The 25516-nt window shown below is 40.1% G+C and overlaps 1 protein-coding gene across 4 annotated transcripts in view; it reads left to right on the top strand.

Annotated features, from left to right (window-relative positions):
* kif21b (kinesin family member 21B) overlaps positions 1–25516 on the top strand; it is a 64073-nt gene that overhangs the window by 23750 nt on the left and 14807 nt on the right. For 2 of the 4 annotated variants that reach the window (XM_041980740.1, XM_041980738.1), the window contains exons 3-27: positions 37–219; positions 1173–1322; positions 2810–2944; positions 3331–3519; positions 3641–3756; positions 3983–4178; positions 5025–5214; positions 6113–6176; positions 6288–6518; positions 7487–7610; positions 7692–7830; positions 8133–8321; positions 8400–8599; positions 8682–8789; positions 9429–9745; positions 10014–10197; positions 10628–10831; positions 10923–11024; positions 12739–12904; positions 16098–16158; positions 16287–16335; positions 16767–17011; positions 17232–17300; positions 17411–17521; positions 20721–20759. In XM_041980740.1, the coding sequence (XP_041836674.1) occupies positions 37–219; positions 1173–1322; positions 2810–2944; positions 3331–3519; positions 3641–3756; positions 3983–4178; positions 5025–5214; positions 6113–6176; positions 6288–6518; positions 7487–7610; positions 7692–7830; positions 8133–8321; positions 8400–8599; positions 8682–8789; positions 9429–9745; positions 10014–10197; positions 10628–10831; positions 10923–11024; positions 12739–12904; positions 16098–16158; positions 16287–16335; positions 16767–17011; positions 17232–17300; positions 17411–17521; positions 20721–20759 (3761 nt within the window). The remainder of the gene's footprint in view (positions 1–36; positions 220–1172; positions 1323–2809; positions 2945–3330; positions 3520–3640; positions 3757–3982; positions 4179–5024; positions 5215–6112; positions 6177–6287; positions 6519–7486; positions 7611–7691; positions 7831–8132; positions 8322–8399; positions 8600–8681; positions 8790–9428; positions 9746–10013; positions 10198–10627; positions 10832–10922; positions 11025–12738; positions 12905–16097; positions 16159–16286; positions 16336–16766; positions 17012–17231; positions 17301–17410; positions 17522–20720; positions 20760–25516) is intronic. The other 2 variants (XM_041980741.1, XM_041980739.1) reach the window with 1 other exon arrangement.

Below are 25516 nucleotides of genomic sequence, written 5' to 3'. Positions count from 1 at the left end.
CTGTGCATAAATAGTTGTTGATGAAATGTGTTTTAGACGGGCTCAGGGAAGACCTATACCATGGGGACGGGTTTTGATGTGGGCCTCAGTGCGCATGAGCAAGGCATCATCCCCCGGGCTGTTCACCAGTTGTTTGAGGGGATCCAGAACCGGAGGGTATGCGCCCAGGAGGCTGGCATGCATCCGCCTGAGTTTAAAGTCAGCGCCCAGTTCCTGGAGGTGGGTGACACGGAATACGATATAACCTCATCTTACATTAAACATTGCTGTATTATTGCTAATCTTACTTGCCAGTCTGCAGCTGTGTGTTAATGTGTGTGAATGTGTGCTGGCCCCTGGTCCATATTAACTCTAACCAGATGGGACAAAATAGGGGAGACAACAAGATCAGCCTCCTCTTCCACAAACAGGAAGTGACAGCCTGAAGACAGATGGGCTGGAATGTCTGCTCGTTCATTGTTGGTCCTGATTAATGTTTGCCATTACCTCTGACATTATTCCTCATCACCGTGGGGTAGAAGACAGATAAGAGCGAGGGATCAGAGGGAGGGAGGGATGCTCATGTAGGAGAAATTAGATATACGGCTATTAATCATTGCATCTGTGGATTTCTGGCAGGCAAATGTTTGGGCTGTGTTTGGGAGGGTACTGTTTGTGTGTGTGTGTGTGTGTGTATTACTTGATTACTTTAATGATCATGTTGTAATAGAAATTCTAATTTGACAACACATCATTTTTCTTTCTCTTTTATTTTTTAATTTATCTATATATTAATTTTTGTCCTGCTTCTTGTTATTAGCGTGTTTTCTGTAGGTTTTCAGGTCAAAAGGTTATCTTCGTTGATGGTAAACAGATGTGTCTATGTGTGTGTTTAGCAAAAGGTGGGAACAGCTGAGTTTCCAGCTGACCTCTGTGACCTTTGACCTCTCTGAATTTGCTTCAGAAGGTTCAGCATGTTGAGCACTGTGCGTGCAAAGCTGTGTTTCAACAACAAACATGGATGTAATGAAAAAAGACAGAACCAGACTCTGCTGTAGAATTAAATCCATTTTTCACAGTTTAATAACAGTGAATACAGCAGCTGTCTAACAATTTTACATAGGAGGAGGCATCAGCCTTGCGTTAAGCATGCTTAATGACTGGTCATGTGTTGACATGTTTATTTGTTGTAGTTGTACAACGAAGAGATCCTGGACCTGTTTGATGGAGCCAAAGACCCTGAGAGTCGCAGCAGGAAGTCCAACATCAAAATCCATGAGGATGGCAGTGGCAGCATCTACACCACAGGAGTTACTTCCAGGCTGGTGCACTCAGAGGAAGAGGTGGGTCCTTGTTTGTACGTGTTGGCTGACCTTTTTAAAACTAACTAAGAGTATTCTATATTTTTCATCTTTCAGGATTTTCATTCAATCCTCTTGCAAAAGGCCCCCGTCTCTTTGAAACAGTTGAAAAGCCTTTCATGCACTTCTCTTTTAAGGTCTCCCTGATAATATTCTTTGATGCTTATTTCAAGGGACTGTGCAGACCACAATAAAAATACCAGTGTATCCTGTTGTTGAAGCCTTTCTCTTTATACCCTGTTTTTTTTTTTCATCAAGTGATGTTTTTCATCAGAATTAGCTTCTGTTTTCTATTTTATCCATTCAGCTTTCCAGCAGTAGTGTTCACCATGCCACTGGCTGCAGCATAAGCTTTTGAAAACATCTTATTTCGTTTAATTGTGCATCCTTGTGTTGCCTTATATTTAACTTCTTCATTTCATAGGACATGTTTCCAAAATGCATCAGGTTTGTTTTAGTTGCAAACATCAGTTGCTGAATTCTGCTGTGAGGACAGTTTTCTTCTGAAGAAGAAGACTCACTGCAACAGTTCACCACCACTACAAAGTCTGATATATCTTCCTGGAAGTCTTCTACCATCACACAGGGCTTTAGTTGCCTTTTTAACAATCCAATGAACAGTTTTCTTTGACTTATACACTTAAACTTAATCTCCATTGGCACCTTTTTTTTGATAATATAACAAACCGAGTAATCCTTAGGCCACCTGAAATTGCTGTCTTAATAATCTTAAAGAAAAAGAAAGTTCTAATTAGCTGAAGCAAAATTTGCTGAATGATGAGCTGCGCTGCATAGCGCTGGAATATGAGGAATAAACAATAATTCACAGATGAATACAGACGGACGTCAGTACTGCATGATGTTTGTCTGGTATTGATATTCACACAGAAAGCAGGTGGTGATATAAAGGAAAGGTTACAGTAAATATTGGCTTGGACAAAATGTGCAGCAGTATTTAGCTCTTACGTGGGCAGAAAAGTGTGAGCAGATTGAGAAGGCATAAATAATTAATTTGTGCATTAAATTCCCCCAAAAAATCAAACAGCTGAGACACAAATGGAGACAGATGGGTACTCCTGTGGGAAAGAAGAATGAAACTGTCAAAACAGGATGAGGAAGAAGAAGTGTGGCAATGATGGAGTCTTTGGAGGAAGACAGAAGGAAGGAGGTTGTTTCAAAAGTGAGGAGAGGATGCACCAGCAGAGGGACTCCTGTGGTTGACAGATACTCCTTTGAGCAGAAATGACAAGAAGAGTTCTGTTGGGAGTAGAAAAATCAAACGAATGAATTATAGTGGTGAATGAGTTCTTCGAAACCTGAGCCTAACCATTCAACATTTGGATTAGATTTGCATGCAGTGTGTTTTAATGTCTGAGCCTGCCTGTTTTTTTTGACTATCAGTTTGTCTTTAATTTTAAACTGAAAGTATAATGTCCTAAATGTTTTGTGTGTGTGTGTTTGTGCTGCAGCTGTTGGACTGTCTGAAGCTGGGCGCTCTGTCCCGCACCACAGCCAGCACACAGATGAATGCCCAAAGCTCTCGTTCTCACGCCATCTTCACCATTCATCTCTGTCAAATGAGAGTGTGTCAACAGCAGCAAATGGTGAGATGGGGGTGGGGGGGTAGTTAGATTTTAGAGGGTTTTAAAGATGTATTTAAAAAAAAAAAAAAACATGGCAGTGTGGTCTGGAGTGAGGTGGATGTTATTAAAAGTTCATCTTCATCTCCTCATGTAAAAATCTGTCAGCTGCTACTGAGATTAGGCAACAAAAGAGGGAAGACAAATGACTGGTTAAAAAACACAAAATGTATTTGGGCAAAATCAGATGTTTTTGAGGATGCTCCTCGAAAGCATCAAAAGTGTGTGTCTTAAACATAGCATCATGCAATGTGATGAAAGAGTTGCCAGTTCCTAGCAAGCTCCTGTGACTCATTAACTACCTTTCATCCTGCTTCCCTGTCTGTTTTTTTTGTCCTCCCTCACCCCAGCATGAGCAGAATGGAGCGGGGGAGAACGGGGAACTGAATGGTGTGGACTCAAGACCCATAACCCAACCAGAGTACGAAACCCTGATGGCCAAGTTCCACTTTGTGGACCTGGCTGGCTCTGAGAGGCTCAAGCGTACAGGGGCCACAGGAGAGAGGGCCCGAGAGGGCATCTCTATCAACTGTGGTCTGGTAAGTCAAGGGCCAAACATGTTAAATTTTTGTGCTTTTAAATGTTAGGCTTTGCTCTGCTCCACCTGTGTGCAACTTTACTTTGACGTGTTTGAGTGTACGTCTCTCCTCTTTGTGATAGTTGGCCCTGGGAAATGTGATTAGCGCGTTGGGCGATCAGACCAAGAAGGGTGGACACGTCCCATACAGAGACTCCAAACTTACTCGTCTGTTACAAGACTCACTCGGAGGCAACAGGTACACGTACAAACACACACACACACACACACACACACACACACACACACACACACACACACACACACACACACACACACACACACACACACACACAATCTTTATTGAAGTACTGTTGTTCAATCATTGATAAAACAACAACATAAAGAATAAAACTCTGAAACAAGCGGAATTTTTTGCCCTGTGTATCAGCATCTTCTTACATAAGTATGTTCCCCTTCTCTAGCCGCACAGTGATGATCGCCTGTGTCAGCCCGTCAGACCGGGACTTCATGGAAACGCTGAACACACTGAAGTATGCCAATCGTGCCCGAAACATCAAGAACAAAGTGGTGGTGAACCAAGACAAGACCAGTCAGCAGATCAGCGCCCTCCGTGCTGAAGTAGCCCGACTCCAGATGGAACTGATGGAGTACAAGGCAGTGAGTTTAAAAGGAGAACATGGATAGAGAGAGAAATGTAAAAAGGACTTGTAGAGAAGGGGGAAGGACATGACGCATGGAAATGGACAAGTTGAAAGAGAGGGCTAAGTCTTGGTTGTCAGTGTAAATGATGCAATAAAGTCGTAACAGATCACAGTAACTGGGTAGAAGAGGAAAACGGACAATGCTAATGGAAGTAAAAGATTGTGGTGCAGAAGCCGTTCCTGCTGCAGCTTCTGATAACTATATTACATTAGATGCCATTAGTGGAACACACGCACTTCCACTTATGCCTGTCCTATTGTGCAGCATGTCTATAAATGAGATTAATTGACAAGATATCGGCATCTTACTTTATTTTATAGAGATTATCTGATTATTCAACTGAATTTACAGCTGCGTTTTAGAGTCAAGTAAAAGTAATGGGGGCCTGTTTAAAGTTTCCACTTTTTAATCAACTTTGTTCTTCAGATTGTAAAAAAACAAGTAAGCTTTTACCGCAGTTGTCAATCAGTTAGGAGTTAAGAGGGTTACCACGGTTACTAAAGGGAAGTTACTATGACGAGACCGCAAGCTGACCTCGATGTGGTAATAAGCGATGTGATGTGATTGGAGTGTAGAAGTAATGGAGTGTCTCGAGCTGTCACTAGATTTGATAGTGAGACTCTGTTCAAGGCTTAAGCTACTGGATTTTTTTGCGAAGTTCTACAATAGCTGATTGAAGGGCCACAGGCAGACTGACTCATTTCAAACAATCGCATAGTGTTTGGTTGACCTGGATCATCATCTGTTATTTATGTCCTTAAAACATTTGTTTTCTTGGTGGTAACTGTTTGCTCCTTGCAGGGGAAGCGTGTTGCATGTGAGGACGGTTCGGAGGGCTACAGTGACCTGTACCAAGAGAACGCCATGCTGCAGAGAGAAAGTGACACGCTGCGACTCAGGGTAAAGGCCATGCAGGAGACTATTGACCACCTCAACACCCGTGTCACACATCTTTTGGCGAATGAGATCAGCGCTCTGCTCACCAAGTCAAGTATGTGAAAGAGATCCGTAAGAGCTTATGTAAAGTTTAACCCTTAAAACTCTGCTAGATCACCAGCTCCCCTGAGCACTATCACTTATTCTGTCAACAGTTTCTCAGGAGCAGTAGTGTGTAACTCCATGGGGTGAATTATGATTGATAGCTTACCTTTAGGTGATCTATGGAAGTTTTCCAGGCATTTATATCCCATCCACGAGGTTTACAATCCAGCTGCAAATAAAATAACCGGAGACTCTCTATAGTAAATCCACAATCAGTGATAACAGAACTATTTATCACATTTTCATAAAAAAAAAACAAAAAAGATTGTTATCACAACTATGCTGCTAAGACTCCTCCATTCTGAGCCAGACATATCAAACTTTCAACAATCAGCTTAAATTGATGGTAATGTCCAATCAGGAGCAAGCAAAGATTAACAAGTGACAATAAAGTTATATGTTCTTACTGAAAATAGCTAAAGTAAAGGTCCTTTGAGGCTAGAATAAAGCGAAGAAGATGTTTTTGATTCACAGTGGCACCAAAACAAGCTAAGTTGGAGTTGGTTTTCTGAGGTAAAAGTGTAAATATGTAAATAGTTTACATTGTGTGGGAATGATATGCCATTGAGAAAAGGCTTGGTCACTGTTGTTCTGTGTCATTTTTTACAAAGTACTGTCAGTAATAAATTCTGTTTGCTCTTTTTGTTGTTCTTCCTGGTGCTTTATCTATTCATTAATTCATTGTACTTTATTGAGGCCTGTCCTTAAAAAAACAACAAAACAAAACAGGTGGACGAAAAATAGCAAAAAAAAAAAAAAAAGGGTTAAAAAAAGTTTTAAGGGTTAAACACTTGAAGGTTACACTCTTAAAACACTTGAATAATTTTTTTTTTCCTTTTGATGAGCAGGTGAAGGCAACGAGGAGATTGGGACTCTTATTCAGAACTATATCCGAGAGATTGAAGAGCTTAGGTAAGAGATCCAGACCTTTCATTATAACTCAAATGTAAACCAATTCACTTTCAAATCAGTCAATCTGAATCTGAATTGTCTCTTTCTGTCCCGTTCTTCCATATCTGTCAGAACCAAACTTCTTGAGAGTGAGGCCATAAATGAATCACTGCGTCGGCAGGTGGCTCGGATTTCCTCTCGGTCCCCATTCCCAGCATCTAATCTGAGCCCCGCCCCCGGCCACCCCCCGGGCTCCTCTCCTGTGCCCATGTCCATGGAGGCTGAGATGACAGATGTGCTGCGCCGTGCCAAGCTGGACATTGAGAGGCTGAAGAAGAAGGAGAGAAGGCAGAGAAGGATGAGGTGAGGAGAAAGGGATGCACATTTTTCAATAGGCAACTGTAGCTCAGAAGGAAGAGCAGTCGTCTTTCAACCGATTCCAGGCTTTCTCTGACTACATGTCGAAGTGTCCTTTGGGAAGACGCTTAACCCCACGCTGCCTCCCGGTATGAGTGTGTGAATGTGATATGTAGTGTAAGGCACTTTGAGTGGTCAAGCTGACAGGAAAGCGCTATATAAGTACAGTCCATTTACCAAATGTAAAAAAAAAAAAGGTACAGATTAAAGCAGGAGCTACATCACAAGAAACGTGCACAGCGGTCAAATATCTTTATCAGATTTACTTCTAAATGGCTGTCTTCAGTCTTCATGAATAAACATGCTCATTTTAAAAAGCTAAAGGGCCTAATTTTCATACTCTCCTCTCTTCATTACTTTTCTCTTTCAAAGCTACATCACAAGTCATTTATGGCTGGGGGACTCTGGGAGAATTGGGACGCTGCCATTGCTCAGCAGTAACATTTGCTCTGACACAAAAAGGTCTAGACTGTTGGCCTTTGGGTCATGATAGAGAAGAGTACACAACCTTACAGGCTAATGGTGGTCTAATGGCATAGAGATGGAGGACGATGGGGAATTTAGAGATGGGATGGGTGATAAGCACTAAAAGAGAGAGCAAAGGGGAAAATAAAATTGGTAATAAAACTGATGCACTGAAGTGGACTTTGCCAGTGACTTAAGAGGGATGATTTTACCATACGTACATCACTTGGCAACACTCCTAAAGCCCTACTGATGGATGTTTGGAGTGTGTGCCATCTCTCTTTGGATGTAGAGTGTTTCTGCTTCTGTTTTCTGATTACTATTGCAGGATAACGTATATAGTTATTTAGCTTGTTCTTGGTAAATCTTCCTATAGAAATGATTTTACACATGCCTTCAAATGCTGTGTATAACCCGTAACACTTGCACTATTGTTTTTTCTTCTGCAGTCCAGAGTTGGAGAAGGGCTTGAAGAAAAGAGTAAAGCTGCACACCCACGAGAATGGAGAGAACAGGCGGAGCGGTGAAAACGGACAGAATGGAGAAATCGACTCGGATGACAATTACACTGAGGTGAGGAGTACCTGTGTTTGTTTTCAGTCTTTGTACAGTCAAAATGAAGTCTGATGTGTAAATGTGTGTGTTTGTGTGTAGGATATCATGTCTCCGCTGCAGGAAGAGAGTGGCTGTGATGAAGATGAGGGTGAGGACGAAGAAGAGGGCAGGGAAGAGGAGGATGATTTTGAAAGTGACGAGAGTCTGGTGGACTCAGATTCTGACTCAGATGAGAAAGGTTCGTCTCTTGGCATCTGCTGTTGCAAAATAACAGGGTTTTTGTCTCCGTTTATATTCATCTGATGTTTATCTGCAAGAAATCACCTAGTTTGATGAGCTATTTACAGTGAAGATGAAGATATATTTCATATAGAATGAGTAAGAATAGCAGTTTCCAAATACAGGAGTTATCAAATATGAAAGGTTTAATGTTTATTTATTTTTCTATTTTCATCTATTCTTTTCTTCTTCAAAATATATGCAAAATGCAAACCATATCAAGTGGAGTTTAAACATTTTTGTTAATCTTCTAACCTGCAGCCAACTTCCAGGCAGACCTGGCAGACCTGACCTGTGAGATTGAGATTAAACAGAGGCTTATAGATGAGCTGGAGAACAGCCAGAGGAGGCTGCTGATGCTGAAGCTACAGTACGAGGAGAAGCTGATCCTACTGCAAAACAAGATCAGAGACACACAGCTGGAGCGAGACCGCGTGCTGCAGAACCTCAGTGAGTTCAGTTAAAATGCATGGTGTGAAGTAAAGTTTCCTGACTGCATCTTTTTAACGGCATTTTGCGACTGTGCAGTGTCCATGGAAAACTACACGGAGGAGAAGGCCAACAAAATCAAGCAGGAGTATGAAAAGCGCCTTAAGGAGATGAACCGTGACCTGCTCAAATTGCAAGCAGCGCAAAAGGAGCATGCACGTCTCCTCAAAAACCAGGGGAGGTACGAACGGGAGCTCAAGAAACTCCAAGCTGAGGTTAACGAGATGAAGAAAGCAAAGGTAAGGCAATGATGAGGAGAGTCAGGAATGGTGGCAGGGAGGAAGAACATGTTTGATCAGGTGCATTTTCTGCTGTTTGCAGGTGGTGCTAATGAAGCAGATGAAGGAGGAGCAGCAGAGGAGGAGGATGGTGGAGGCGAAGAGGAACCGTGAAATCGCTCAGCTGAAGAAGGAGCAGCGGCGGCAAGAGGTTAAGCAGCACCTGAGCAAGGAGAACATCTCACTTCACAGGGGGATGATGGTCCATTCTGATTGCATGTATATTTACATTTTAGCTCCGGTGTCAGAAAAAAAATTATTGTGAAATTGATTTGAAATATAAGATTGAGCGTATTTTATTAAAATGTAAGAAATATAAGTATATTTTTCAAGATATGTTCCTTACTGCATTTAAAAATTCCTTAATGTCGCTGAGTTGGTAGCAGAATGAATGTATGTGTGTAAATACGCATACACGCCTCCATCTGTTTGCCTGGCACACGTAAAACCGGATTCATGCATGTGATGGTGTTTTATATTTAAAGTTGGCACAAAACTCTACAAGTATTACCTTCCATCTTTATTTGTTTTCCCTTGAGGAGTGAGATTATGAGCAAGGATGAAAATGTTAAAACTGTCATGCTCTGGGATTCATTCATAATCCTTTTATTTAGGTCCTCATTTTAAGTCTTAAATAAGTGTTGTAAGCGTTTTGTGTGGAAAAGTAAACAAGCCCTACTTGGTAATCTAAATAGCATTTAAATAGCAAGACAAAATGTAATTAAAAACAAAACAAAAAAAAAAGCTGAGTAATAAAACTTGCATGTCTCCTCCTGCTGCTGCATTTTAGTACCAGATTCGAGCGCTGGAGTCTCAGAAGCGGCAGCAAGAGCTGGTGCTGCGCAGGAAGACCCAGGAGGTGACTGCCCTGCGGCGCCTGGCCAAGCCCATGTCGGATCGCGTGGCTGGGAGGGTGGCCCGCTGGAACCAGACTCCCCCGGTTACAGATTCTGGAGCTGATTTGTCAGCCAGCACAACAGCAAGCAGCTCTGAACCCGAGACTGCGAGGACTGTAAGCGGGTTGGTGCGGCAGTGGAACAACAAGAACAATGTGTACGGATACCTGGGAGAAAGTGAAGGGAGCATGGATGGAACACGGGTCATTGGGTAAGAAGAGTTGATGTGATCATTGCACAACTGATGCTAAGAATATACATTCAGTAGCATTAGCTGCTACCAAATTTACTCCATACGCTGGCTATTTAATGAGAAGTTAAGGAAGTTAAAGATATTCCATACTTAATGACAAGAACTGATTTGAGTTTTAATATTGTTATTTAGACCTTGAGTAACCGTCTGTCAGAGGGAGTATTGATTGTTTTTGTCACAGATCTGATTTATCTCTCTTCTCTCCATTTTCATTACACCTTCCCAGCAGCAGGAAGAAGTTGCAGCGGAAGCCAGTAGGTCTGGGCAGCCCTGCAGCAACTGGAAGAGCCAACAGTTTCTCCAAATCTGCCCGTCAGAAGTGGCAAGCCCTCGAGCGTCGCATCTTAGATATAGTCATGCAGAGAATGACTATCTCTAATGTGGAAGCAGACATGGATCGTCTCATCAAGGTGGTTAAATGTGGTTTGGTGGAAGAAGTGGATTAAACTTGCAGCACTAAACAATAGGCTGGAAGTGGTTATTAGAATGGGGCATTGATGGTTAGCTGAAGAGTAGTTGCTGGATTTACACACCTGACTCACTTCATGTCAGAAAGAACTGAAACAAAGTGTGGGGCTCTTCCTTCCTCTTTTCCTTGTAATTGCGTATATGCTAAAATGTGTAAGAGAGAGCAAAAGCCTTCCTCTTCGGTTTTTAGCCAGTAGTCTCACTAGTCGCTTCACAAAGAGATCAGAGCAATAAGTAAGTGTAGGAGTAAAAATCTAAATGTAGAACAAATTTTATTTGTTTTATCTTTTGTTGTAATAGAGGCACTTACTGTTTTTTTTTTTTTTTTTTTTTTTTTTTGCTGTGTGTGCATTTGTGTTTTTGATGAGTCAGAAGCGAGAGGAGCTAACTGCCCAGCAGGAAGCACTCTCTCATAAGAGGGAGGTACTGATGGCAGATGGGGAGGGACCAGAGGCTGAGGACCGCCTCCTTCAGGAGATTAATGAGGACATTGAGGTGCTGAATGCTAATATAGACTACATCAATGACAGTCTGTCAGACTGCCAGGCCACCATTGTGCAAATAGAAGAGACCAAGGTATGAAAACAACCAAAATAAATGTATAAATACACATGTCAGGATGCCTCCAGTGATGAACAGTAATTCCTGTTTTTGGTACTGTCTACAGGATGAGCTGGACTCAGTGGACACGTCAGTGGTGATCAGCTCCTGCTCCCTGGCTGAAGCCCGGCACCTGTTGGACCACTTCCTGAAAGCTTCCATAGACAAGGTGGGCTATTAGAAAATCTGAAAACAACTTAAACAAAACTAAAATATGAGACGATATGAGGACCTATTATAGACAGACCTATTACACTTAAGGACGCTTAAGGAAGATTAAAAGTCAGCACTTGGCTTCGAAACAGCAAATAAGTCTGTAAAAAAATGTGCAAAAGTAAATATAAGTACGGTGGCTGGGAAGTGCAAAACATATTACATTGCGAGAAACACTTATATTTTTGTGATACAAATGTACATAGCAGAAACCATATTTACATTTACAAAAAATCAAAAGTACAATGCTGCATATATAGTTTTCATCAAAGATTGAAAAAGTGTTTCACATTTTCAATTGTTGTTTTTTTCCTGAAATGTAAAATTGTTTAATCCTTGGTAAAAGTGTTTTGGCATTGGAGTTTTATTTTGTAAATGTAAATATGCTTTCTATTATGTAAATGTGTGTCGCAAAAATATAAAAGTGTTTCACTCAGTGTAGTATTGGGGGGGTGTGAGTGACCCTGACCCCTCCCTGCGTTTCCTGAATTCTATGACCATTTCTTTGGTTTTGCAGCCATTTGCAGAAGCCATTAGTCCTGGGATCCTGAGCTTATGGACGACCTTCATTAGAACTTTTGTACTGAATGCTGAGCTGTATTCTCACATTAGTGTTCCCATGGCTCAGGTGGGAGAGGCCAGAGTGCAGCATCAGTAAGATGGTGTCATCAGTGGATCTGTTTGGCCGTTAAGCAAACTGTAGGGGGGCCAGAGACTGGGAGAGGAGGGATGTGGGTTTTGAACAGCTTTTCAAAGCACCTCATGATGGTGGATGTCGGTGTGATGGGGCGGTAGTCATACAGAAAGGTAATGGGGGATTTTTTGGGGACAGGGACTATGTTGGTCTGTTTAAAGCATTTGGGGACAGCAGCCTGCTTCAAGGAGAGGTTGATGATAGAGGTGAGGACCCCTGCAGAGGTTAGACTGCTGTAACACTTTCTTTACAGGTCTCCCTAAAAAGTCCATCAGACAGTTTCAGTCAGTCCAAAATGCTGCTCGACAGTCCTCAGATCTTTACACTGACTTCAAAGTCTGCTGTTAGTTTATAAAGCGCTGAAAGGTTTAGGTCCAAAATACATTCTGCTTTATTAAGAACTAACCAGGTCTTTCAGGTCATCAGGGTCAAGTTTCCAGAGTCTGAACTAAACATGGAGAGGCAGCGTTCAGCTTTTATGCTCCTCACATGTGGAACAAACTTCCAGAAAACTGCAGGTCTGCTGAGACTCTCAGCAGTTTTAAATCAGGGTTAAAAACCACAGTTATTTCTTGCATTTTATATTATTTTATTTGAGCTTTTTTGTCTTTTTCTTTTTAAAGTTTGTTTTTATTGTATTTTAAGGCTTCATCTGCAACCCCACTGTAATGCCTTAAATGTTTTATGCAAAGCACCTTGAATTGTCTTGTACATGAAACGTACCTTGCCTTGCCTTACACTGCAGTCCTCTGAGGTTTCAGTAAATAATGTCTGCATGCCATCTAGTGGCATACTGGAGCATAAAATTAAGGACCCATTTCTTCACGCAAGCTATCAATAAAAACTGAACATGCAATTTTAACACTATTTTCATTATGTAGATCGTTTTTTTTTTTGTCTAAACCTTTATTGTTACAGGACATTGTTACAGGACTGTATTGTAGGGTTTTGACATTAAGTCTTTGTGTTTGTGCAGAGTTTGCAGGTGGCTCAGAAGGAGGCTCAGATCAGGCTGCTTGAGGGCCAGCTGAGGCAGACAGATGTGATCGGCTCATCCCACAATCACATAATCCTGGATGCACTACGGGAAAAGGCTGAATACATCCCTGAACTGCAGGCTCTCATCCACAACGTCCAGCAGGGTGAGGACAATTGCAGTTCTAATTCCATATGATTTGAAGAATATTTAATCTTTCTGATTGAAAATAAAAGAATTATATATTGAAGATATACTGTTATAAATAATATTTATTGCATTGCATTATATATCTATATATTTATTAAATATATAGATATATAATTACGCTGAGACTGTATTTGACAAGAATATTTTTTTAGTCAACAACTTCAAACAGTTGAGTTAAGATGATGGGTGAGGAAGAACTGGCTGCTCTGTGGGGTGTTGTCAGTTCTGTCATTTATTCCTGACATATCTCTTTTCACATTACACTCGCACTCTATAGTTACATTATGTTTATTAAATCAAGAGACTGTTAACTAGAAAAGTTGTAGCCCTATTTAGTAGGCTGAAATCAGCCTGAATGTTTGGAATTCTATGTAGATGCAAAGTAAAAATGATTCTGTTGTGTTAGAGTTGCAATGGAAATACTAATATTGTGCACATAAAATGAAAATAAACCAAGGTGTGATATCCCTCTAGTCTACACATCCATCAGAATAATGAAAAACTGACAACCATCTAGCCTGGCACACATAACGATTTTTTTATCTGGTCGAGACCTCACATGTGAAGATAAAAAAAATCAGTTTTGATCGTACTGTTTGTGGTGTGCTCTGAAAATGTAATCACGGAACAACACATACACGACGATGCTGTCCAGCCACTCATCTACAATCCAGTCCTCCGAGCCGGACAAACATTGAAACGTAGAAGAAGAACCATAGCGACAACCGGCAAAAAACATAGAAGAAGAAACATAGTAACAATCGAAAAACACATCACACAGCATGGAAGAGGATATATAGGACGAGGGAATGATGGTGGTCTTGGGACTATTGTTAACAGAAAAAGCCAGAACTAAAAAAAAATAACAGACCGGAGACAGTGGGAGCACAGACTTTATTTAATTCCTTGTTCCCCAGCCAGCTCGCTCTCTGATTGGCTACATTCCACGTCACCACCCACGTATCACAATGCACGAGTCGTCGGCGTTCTTCAGAAATCAGCACTGAAATATTAAACATATTCAATGTTCCCCATTGTCGGCTACGACCCGTTTCGGAGCGGATTATTGGGACAAATCGGCTCGTAACACACCTCAGACCAAATGATCACTGGACAGGGAAATCTCACGATGAGGCAAAATCAGGACAAAAACAGCCCAAATATCGTTATATGTGTACCAGGCTTGGACTAAACTTGTTTCAACTTGCACTTCAGTGAAATTTTGTAAAAATCTGATCATTTATTACAAATATTAGCAGTTTGCATCCTGTTATAATGTGGTATTTCTGCTCCTGCTTTTTTACCCATCTGACATCCAGCTGTCTGTCTCTCATAACAGACTGAAAGAGGTGACTGAGCTCGCTGTGGTGTCACTGTGTTAGTATGATTTTTGCAAGTCCTGCAGAGTGCTTCAGCTAAATACAACCCTAGTATGATCTTTGCAAGTCCTGCAGAGTGCTTCAGCTAAATACAACCCCAAAGCCAACTTTTATAAAATTAGATTTTTGCAAAAATGTCAGAAATAAAAAACACACACACATTTGTTTTAAAAAGTAGTAAAAGTCGAAAAATGGAAAAAAAAAAAAAGTATTTTAATATGAAAATATTTGTACTTTATAACTTCCAACCTCTAGTACGGGTGGTTTTTGTTTCTGCGTGAAGAACAATAGAGGTAAATTCAGAATGAGGAAGTGACATTCATACTTCTTTTAAAGCCTATTGAGTTCTCTCTTTCCTCCCCTCCTCTTCTCAGTAATACATGTTCTGTGTTTTCCCATAACTACATGTTGATGTGTTGAAAATGTTGCAAAATTAATTAATTTTTAAGATATTGCCTATGAGTAAGCCACACAGAATATTTCCTAACACTATCTGTTTTGTTATCTCATGTGGGGCTTTTTTAACTGTCATTGTATATGTGGGAATTAAGTATCTGGGTTGAATTATGTATGAAGTATTTAATAAAATAACAATCAGAATTTTAAAGAATAAATAAAAAAAACTCTTTAAAAAAAGAGTAAAATTGCAACCCAATGAGGCTGAGACTTTCAGAAGTGAAGATGGGGGAGGGTTTCCTCAATCTGTGACAAACTGGAAGCACAAAAAAATACACAAATCTAAACTCAAGTTGCATCGTTTAACTTGAAACAGGCAGGATTCTGTGATGGAAATCACTGAATGACCTCACATTTTAAAAACATTCCCAAATATTTTACTATCTCTGGGTCCGAGCTCTTTTAAAATGATCTGAGGAAAAGTGGAAAACAGTCCTTTGTTTGATGATCTCAACTCAAAATGATCATCGTCTTTGAAACTGTGGAATCATGGAGGGGTTTCAGAGCTGCAGCAGAGGACTGGATATGGATGCTGAGGGGCCAGTTGTAATTCATGTGTTAGTGGATATTTTAACATTACTACAGGTGGCAGAGGATGGTAAAAAAATAAAGTGAGCTTCCCAGCATAACACTGGCACTCTTATGTAGGTCGGTCTGCAGGTTTAAAGCAAGACTGTAAAGTACAAATGTAAAGATAAATAAGTTTTACAATGATGAAAATTTGTCCTCTTGCAAAAATGTTTTATACATTAAATAAAAGTCTGAACAGGGCACAGAATCAATGGTGCTATTAGTTCATGTCAGAATGTGCAGAAGTGGGCAGTAATGGTAAGATTTACAACCAGGAAGGGAATTAAGTAAATGGTTTTGCACAGGAGCCTAAGCTGTAGCCAGTATAGCATGTGGTTGCAGTATTACATGTGATGTGATGTGTGTGTGTGTGTGTGTGTGTGTGTGTGTGGGTTGGAATTAGTCTGCCCTTCAACAACTTTTTCATTCAAGACCTTTTTTATTTAAACAAGACAAAAACCAAAGTGAATTCTGCCTGTATGACAACTTCATAGCTTTGTAATAAAAGAGCTGAACTGCAGTCCAGATCTGTCACCTACTCAAAACAACAACTTATGGAGCCCTGAACTGTAGGAATGGGTAATTCTTGCTTAAGCTGCACAACTGTTCTTCTCAGCTTTTTGAATGTTGCTTGAATCATATTAAAAAATGAAAAGTCTATGCTTTTAAAAAAAAGGAGGGGGTGGGGGTATATATATACTGTGTACTGTGGACTTATAGGTTGTGTGTTTTGTGCACTTCCAGAAAATGGCTATGCCAGCACTGACGAGGAGCCGTCTGAGTTCAGCCAAGCCTCTGACAGCAGGTAAACTTCCACCATCCATTTTAAATGAAATGACTTTATCTGCTGTTATTACATTAAAAATGTCAAAAGCTAAATTAAAATATTCAGTAAAAACATTTTCTTAAAAATGTTTCCTGTCTTTTCTTCAGTGTACCTCAGATGAAGGAATCTAACAGCCAGGATGATTTCAAACTGAAGGTTAGACAAGTGTTTTTTTTTTTTGGGGGGGGGGGGGGGGCTTGTGCTATTCTTGTTTTGCAGCCACAGGGTGGCAGTGCAGGCTAATATTTAAAACAAGCCCACTTTTGTAAAGCTTGCTGGTGAGAGAACCACAGATTTGACACAGATCCATTTTTTATGTTATTTTTGTGTATTTTATTAATTTATTTTTACTACAATTAATTTTCTGTAGCCTGTCTTCGTTTGACCCCAAGAATGGAGGACCTAGACTAAATTCTGTCATTTGCATAGCTGCTTTCAGATTCTCTTTACTCTTTTCAGACTGTCTTAATTAAATTCAGCCTCATTTTTTTATTTAATGCCCCATGTTTCCATTTTCTCTTTCTTCTTCATTTCATTCTTATTCTGTGGTTCTTTTGTAACACAAATTGGTTACATATTTCATCCAGCTGGAGCCTCGTCTGTCGGCCCAGATGAAGGCAGTGTCAGCCGAGTACCTCGGACCCATTCTGGACCCATCATCAGGCAGCAAACAGCAGCACATCACCAAGTCTCTGGCATCACTGACAGACATCCAGGAGTCTGGTCTGAGTCTCGTTCCAGGGACTCTAGCGCTCAGTTTGGCCCTGCGAGAACCTTACCACAGGGACAGGGCATCCCGAACCATCAGCCTGCCTATTAGGGGACACACTTTGTAAGTCAGAGATTTACATAAAAGTGACTAGATCAAATTTAGATCAGAAATGTTCCTAAAGTTTAACAGGATGGGCCAAGTAGCTTAAAAGCCTTGCTGGTAATAGATTGCCAAAAGTTGACATTGATTTCTCTCATCTTTTATTTATTTATTTATTGCACGTAGCTTTTGCTCTACCTTGAAATTCCTCTTAGTCTGCTTGCTTTTGTCTGTGTGTCAGTCCCAGGCAGTCTCGGGGCTATGACACTTCCCCCATAACAAGAAGGAAGTCTTATGACCGTGCATACAGGTAACGTATTTTCCTTGCAGACGGCTCACATTGTTTGACCAACCACTCTAAATTAGGCCCAACCTTTTCATTTACATACTTTCATTTCTTGCCTTTCCCACATTCCTCAGGCCCACCGATGGCTACACTCCCCCCTCATCTCCTCCTCTGAGGACCAGGAACGACCGCAACGTCTTCTCAAGGCTGACCAGCAACCAAACCCAAGGTTCTGCTCTGGACAAGTGAGTGTAGTTTTGCATAGAAACATACACACCGTACATTTTGTCCACACACACACACACACACACACACACACTCATCTGATCATCTTAACTGCAGCTCAAACCATTTGTTTCTTTATTTTATTTTCTCCTTGCCCATGGTACAGAACAGAGTGAATGTCAGACCTTTTAAGAGCAAAGTGCAGATGAATCTCACTTCTTTTCTTCTGGCACTGATCTAGATCCTGTGGAAACAAATGGTGCAAACAGTCATAGAATCTAACTGGTAAATGCAAGAGTCTAAACACAAAAGCTTTTCAAATCTGTATCTGGTAACAGTATCAACATGATGTAATTACAGCGTGCTTTCAATCCATACGGAGAAATTACCAGGAAACCAATTTGGAAGATCAGATAGTAAGACCTTCCATTGTGATTTGCTGTCAGAGAAGTCGTGTTTGCATGTCAGTGAGATGATGTGTTGTGCATGACGTTTATGTACAGTAAATTCTGTCCACAGAAGAGAAAATAAGCTTGTGTTGTAGTGCAGAATTTGATTTATAAAACTCGGATTAATCTTAGCTTATTGTATTTGAGTTTGTTGATGCTGATTGAGACAGGATTTCTGTCTGATGGTGTTGGCAGACATAAAGGTAAAAGAATGTTGTAAATGCCTCTGACTGTGTATCTCGCTTAATCATACTGAGGAATAATGTTGGTACGAGGCTCATATCAGCAGCTGATAGGTTTCCTTCTTCTGGTCCCTGGACAATCAACTCCAGCTTTCTCTTCTGATTATTGTCACGCAGTTCATTTCAACCAGCCTCTGCTGTAAATGTATTTGTTTTCTGTTTGTTATTGAGCCTTGGCATTTCCTAGCTTTACAGACTCTCTAATTGGTAGCAGTGTTAGTGTGAGACAGAGTTAGGCTGCTGTTACTGTGCGGATGTCTGCTGTATGTGTTAATAACTGCATGTGTTGTGTTCGCTGGAGCCTGTGGTTCCTCATTATCTGGACCAGGGGTAGGTAAATGAGATGACTCATTTGATGTCATGTTGTCATGCAGCTGTTGCAGTTAGTAGCCATTTTGAATTGATAACGCAGGAGGGTGTGCATGCTCATGGTCTTTTATAGGGTGCATAGGAGATGACTTCTCATTGGTGTAAGATTTTTTTTCTCCTCAGTGGCTGCAGGCTTTTTGCTTTTCATTTGTTTATTTTTTATTTTGTTTTTGGTGATAATTTTTATTTTGATGGAAAGAGAACTCAGTTATATGTGAGGTATGCAAATGCTGTGCAAACAGAGATGATCTCTGGTTGGTATTTATTTTGTACAAGTGTTTATCATTTTAACCATTATTTCCATTTGACTTGTTTCATTGTCCTGCCATCCCTGATACTGACTGAACTCAGACCTTAAAGTCATCATCACAAGCATCCATTAATGTATATTTATGCAAATGTCGCTGATATCTTAAAATGTTAAGCCAACTGAATAATCTGTGTATTACTGACTCTCAAATGAGAAACAAAGAGAGGGCATCCTGATGCTCTTTACTTCTTTACCAGTTCACTAAAACCATTAAAATCCAATAAAATTTTTTTCCCATTTTATGTGACTTTAATTAGCCTTTTTTTCTTCACTGATTCATCTTAAAGTAGTTTGGGTGCCCGTGAGACTGGGATCATGCATTTGACGTGGATTTGTAACACAAGATGAAAATGAAGAAGAGACATTTACAACAAAGTTTTCTTGTTATCTCGAGGATAAAGAGGCTTTCAATCTCAGATCCATTTTTAAATTCACTTCACATTTGTGAAACCCTTGAATTTTTAAAAGGATTTTGGGGTGAGAGCCTAGATAATTGTATGCTGATAGCTCCCGTAACTGACAGTAAATAAGAAGAAATGGAAGAATTGTTATCACCTTGTAATGTTGCTGTTCCCTCCAGACATTTCCAGAACATTTACTTTTATTATTTCATGCTCAGAGAGAACATCACAAGCCCTCAAGGTGACGAACCAGAATCCATAAAATATTTACAGTATAATAACTTGTCTAATGTGCTGTTACACACATACTAGTGTTTCGATTTAAGCTAAACTGAAGGTATGGATGCAGCGTGGAGTTTTTCCTCTATCCTCCAGCCAACTGGATTGTTCCCTTCGTTAACCCTGTGTGCTATCCCTTTACCTCTTTCTGTACTAATTCCCCAAATATGTCTGGAAAAAGTACATTTAGAAGAAGACTCTGACCTCATAGTCAAGCACAAAGAGCAGAAAAAAAAAGATAAAAACTGTCACACTCACTTCTGTGATCTTTGTGTTAGACTATCCAAGGATCAGTGCTTCCTTTCTGCCCACCTCCCTCTTTTTTGGGTTCATTTATGTTTCTTTGGTCTGATTTAACACTTTTGGAAGTATTTGCTTTCTCGCAGAGGTTTGGATGGGAAGACTGACACCGCTTTCATGTCTGTTCACTAAATATGAGGCAACAGCCAGCAGCTGTTGGCTTAACTTAGGTCTATTTCTGCAGCTATCAGGGGAACAAAAGAAACAAAAACAATCGTCTATTAGCAGCTCTAAGGCTTGCAATACAGCAGAGTTTGCTACGTCGTCTGTGTTTAATCAATACAAAACTTTAATATAAAACAAGTTACAATTTTCTATAAATGGTTTTTGGATGGATTTGTGCTGCTTGTGGAGCAGATTTAGCCATTTTTACACAGACTCAGGTTTGTTTTAGCTCTTTCTGTTCTTATATGCTAAGCTAAGCCAAATAGCTGTGCAATGAGTGCCACTGAGGGGTGTTAGTCTTTTCCTCTGAATTCTTAGCCTGAATGCAAATGACTGCATTTCCCCAAATATCTCTATTTCTTCCAATCATTAACCCTTAATGTTCTAACACCACTGGAGAAAAGCCCACCGAATGTTAAGCGTGGCTTTACCTACAGTAGCACATCTGCAGAAAAAGGTCAAAGAAAAAAATCTTTTTTTTTCTCTTTAAGAAACATGTTTGCTTGATTATCTCTGGGCAAGCTCTATCATTTGATTGATCTTTCCCTCCAGTTTGTGCACTTCTTTATCTCTCAAATCCTTCTACTAGTTGTTCCTCCCTTTTTAACCCTTTGCCAGTAACCCTTCTGTCTTTTCTTAGCGTGGTTAACCCTTTCCTCTTCCCACCCCACCCCTCCTTCTCCTTGCTCCTCTTCTGCCTCCAGGTCGGATGACAGCGACTCCTCGCTCTCCGAGGTGCTCAGGTAGAGGAATCGTGTCTGTCTCTCTTTGTTTTTTCCGTTGTGCCTGTTAACTTGCTCGATGTCTTGTCTCCATTAGTAGTCCACTTCCCCTGTAGTTGTCCATTGGTGGGGTCACTGTGGTGCATGTTTTAACCACAGGAGGTTTTTCTATCTTTGTGCTGCTGTGTTTCTTTGTGGTCACATGCAGGATCTGAATGAACCATACCACCTTTTTCAAGCTGCAGACTGACAAACATGTAATTTAAACATGCAATATGTGTAGATTTAAACTACAGGAATTACACAAATAGCTTCAACACTAAGCCAGCACTCTTAAACTCCCTCTCTTGTTTAGACTTAGATGAGACCCTTGAGCTCAATTTGTTTAAAAGCTGGAAACAGTAACAAATGTTGACTGTATACAAGTACACACCTGCCTCAGACACAAGTCTGGTTATGTCCAGACCATTTCTTAACATGTGAATCCTACAGCTAGCTACCGTTTTCCTAATAATCTAGTGGCATACTGCAGCAATAATAATAATCTATATGTTAAGGATGGATGTAACCCTCAGATCTAAAAAGTAAAGCTCATATTGAAGTGCCTTAAATCTGCTTTTCCTCTAATGGCCACCAGGCTGAGACAATTGGTTGTTCAAGTCAAACTGTGTAACCATGTTTAGCTGTTTTCACACATGAACTGTAGCTCTGAAATGTTTGACGTATTCTAGTTGGTCTTCACGTGAAAGTATATGTGTTCCCAGCATTCGCTCAGGATTTTTGCAGAAGATTACTGTAGCAATTGTTACTTAAGCGATTAATCCCCCACAAACTTGGTTCTGGTTTAGCAGGTTTTTATTGTGACATATGGGAGGAAGACCAGCCAGAGCTGTCCGCTCTGCATCTTCTCCCAGGTCCTCAGCAAACTACTGCAGATATTCACAGATCATGATTAGACACGCAGTACAGCTCTGCCATTCTGCTTCACCTGTAAAAGCATATTGCTACTCCATGTCCTTCATACCCTCTGCCATTAGGGGGCTAAACGCCAACTTTTCGCTTGTGTACCTCATGTTGATACGTAAGTCACTATATATATTGGTGAGAAGCAGATCTAACGTTTGGTGGATGTAGGTTGTGTCTGTTGTGTACTTTGTGAAACTGAATTGTCTTTTAAGGATAAATAAAGTTGTCTGAACTGAAATACATAGTAACTTATCTAGTGTATGATGCCGCACACTGGACATACGTTTTCTGCTGCTTCTGACTTTGTCTAGGTAAAAAAAGAACTTTGGAACATGCGCAGAACACCGAAGCCCGGGATGTCTAAAGTTGGTCCTCAATGGCCGCTGTCCTGCATGTTTTTAATGTTTCCTGCTTCAATACACTAGACTCAGATTAATGGATCATTAACAGCTTTGACAAAGTTGACAACAAGATGTTGAGATCTATTTAATTTTGATCAGGTGTGTTGGAGCAGGGAAACATTTACAGCTGCAGGTCAGAGGCCCTCAAGAACATTGGACATACGTTACGTAAACCCAGTTGAGTTTCTTGGAGCGTTTGCATACGACATTATCATCAGAGTGTCTTTGTCCAGTTTTGAGAACTTTGATTTCATTCAGTTTTGGTCAGGCTAAAATGTAAATGTCCATACACATTTTAAAAGTCTGGTTTGATATATTCTTTCTGCAATGTTGAAGAAACATACTTAGTGTGATTTCCACAGTGTACTTTAAGCATCCTGTTTTGCCTCCGGTGCCTAGATTCCACACTGCAGAATTTACAGTTGTGAGAACATATTTCTGGCTGTGACTATCCCACCGTGAATAGCTGTGTGTGAATAGCTGCTGAAACCGAGAGTCCAAGCTGAATTTTCCACACTACTTTCAGGATTATTTTGTTGTTCATGTATAACAGAAAGAAAGAAAAAAAAACACTCTTCACTTGATTGACCTTTCTCCTAATGAATCTATGCTCTCATCTGCTATTTACAGGGTTGGTTTACTAGATTACATTAATGTAATATATTCCTGGTGATGTTTTATGCAGTCTGTTTATTTTCTCATCTCAAGATTTTGAGCAAAGCTAAGCTAACCATCTGCAGGCTATACTATTATAATTTTCTCTAATGCAAATATTTTGTTTCTCAAAATAAAAAAAGTAATGATACAAATAGAATTTTCCCATCTTCATTGTGATGATGAATTTCTTTTTCTGACTTTATTTTAGCAAACACATACACACAGAAATAGATGCACCTCTCACTAAGACCTTTCTGTTTTTCTGTGCACTGCAGGGAGCACACGCTGATCTCCCGCCTCTCCATGTTTTCATTAGTGCTGGTCTCTTAGGTCTTGGCCCGGCAACATCCATTAGCAGCTTTCATGTAGTGCATAACACTATGATATCCTCCACAGATGCTGATAGACTTTGAGCAATTTTTACCATTTGGAGCTTCACAGTGTTGTAAGAAATAAGAAATGGAGCCCTGTGTTCAATAGTCGTACAGTATGTCCCAAAGGTTATTTGGAATTGAAAAAACAAAGAAAAAATAAATAAAAACTAAGGAAACTTTAAGAAAGTATCCAAACTAATACACTGTTCTAGCTTTATAGAAACTAAATAAAAAAAGTTACTTGGCTATGTGGCATTTGTGTGAACAGATTATCTTGATATACATTTACAATTAAATAAATTATTATTTTTTTATAAAATGAAATTTATTGTTGCTTTACTGCAACAGTATGACTTGGAGTCATCTGAATTTCTCTTTGATCTAATAACAAAGGAGTGTAAGACTTTAATCTCATAATATGATAAACAATCATCAGTGCAAAAGTTAATTGAATTTAAGCTGCTTCTATTTTTTTTTTTTTTTTTTTTTTTTGAACCCCGTTTTTTTTCTAATTTACATTTAGATTTTCCTTTTCTGACCCATAAAAACCTAGTTTTCAGTTCTGTCTTTGCAAAATGGAACTGGTCTTAAAAGAGTGCAGGGTAGACTGCATTGGATTCTGATTTTACTCTACACATCTGCCATGGTTTTACAGCTCTGCACAAGCTGATAATCAGCCTATGTTGTCAGTTTGTTACATTTCTCCACTTAACCCATATGTACCACACTGCCTTTTCCCTGAGCCCCCTAAAGCAGTTGGCTGTGGAGGTGCTGAGAGTCAGCTCCCTCCTGAGTTAGGCGAGAATCTACAATACGTTGCATGTGGCAATGATGACATCCTAGCATGCTATGCTGGGGGTTGTTGTCATGGATTTGGGTGTCCGTGCTGTGGCCGTTGCAGATAATTGCTTCTTGGCTTGTTCTGTGCAAATCAGTTTTTGATTCTTTTTGCATTCCGTGAAAGTTGGCAGATACGCATGGCAGCCTTTTTCACTGACCAGTGAATGTGACTTCATGATTTAAGTTAGCATTTTTACACACTGCACAAAAGATTGTGTCTCATTTGTGCATATTTTTACGCTTGGACATGAGGAGCATGTTGCCATCCTTGACATACCCTTCTGTATTTTGCTCCTTCTTTGCAGAAACAAATCTGTCCTGATTTCTTTGTGTGCAGTCACAGTTTTACTATTCCCTCCTCACATTTCTCTGTCTTTTGTGCTTTCTTTTGCACTCTCTCACACACTTGCATTCTCTCATGCACACTAACAACTACCCGTGAAGCCCACTGGGGACCAATTTTTCCACAAGCCTCCCTTTTCCTCTCACCCTTTCTCTTCTCTGTCTTACTCTGTTGACTGCTCTACAGGCACTAGGGAACTCTGGCCTGTCAGAGGGACATAGATTGGGAAGGGGTTGTAGGAGGATGGCACAGGTTCAGCTTGAGAGATTGAGTGCACATAATAACGCAGCGCCTGTCTGTGTTCGTATGTGTGAGGTGAAGTAAGAAAGAGAAGGGCTATGGAGATAAGCCGAAAAGAGAAGGAGTTCTCTTTGTCGTAGTGCATTAATTGGGCTTCTCCACAAATCTGTGTGTTTATTTGAGTGTGTGAAAAGGGATGGAGAAAGAATGGAGAGGTTCAGGAGCAGTGCTTCAACCAACAAGAAAGTGGTTAATGTTTTGGGACATAATAAAAAAAAGAACATACCAGATTTAAAAATGTGGAAAGTACAATTTAAGATAAGCAGCAAAATGTGACATAATGAATTTATTTAAAAAAAACACAACTAAAATGCAAAAGTAGGATTAAAAAAAACTAAAGGAAATACTGGGACATTTCAGCACCTTGATTTGTTTATTTTTCAAGCTATTCAGTTGTAAGTTTGCTGGTGTGCTTGGGATAATTTTCCTGTTGCATGGCCTCAGTTTGGGCCTGATGGTCTGAGATTGCACTCTAAAGTACTTCGCTTTGCAGAGGAGGTCATGGTTGACAGTTTGTTTAAGGTGTTTATTCTAATATTCTGTATAGAGTGGCATCTGTCTTAAATGTTTTCCACTTTTGAACTTTGTTACTGTAGAATGATGCGCTCTAAATACTGTGGAAAGGGCTTTATAACCCTTCCCATAAGGCACTAACTATTGCTTTTCTAATATCATTGCTGATGCCTTTCTTCCTTTGCATTGTGTTAACACACACCTTAATGCTCCGGACTAGAAAGCTGACAAAACTTCTGCTTTTATGGAGGTGTTTACATTTGCTAATGATCAACTTAAGTATATTTGATTAGCAGATACCCGACTGCTACTTAATCTTTTAATTACTTTGGAAGCTATAAATTACTTTTGTTACTTCATGTTTTTTTACATCCTGCTTCTGCA

The sequence above is a fragment of the Melanotaenia boesemani genome, chromosome 3 (assembly GCF_017639745.1).
Source record: "Melanotaenia boesemani isolate fMelBoe1 chromosome 3, fMelBoe1.pri, whole genome shotgun sequence".
NCBI lineage: Eukaryota > Metazoa > Chordata > Actinopteri > Atheriniformes > Melanotaeniidae > Melanotaenia > Melanotaenia boesemani.
Note: the sequence above shows the minus strand (reverse complement) of the source record. Positions and strands in the feature narration are given on the sequence as shown.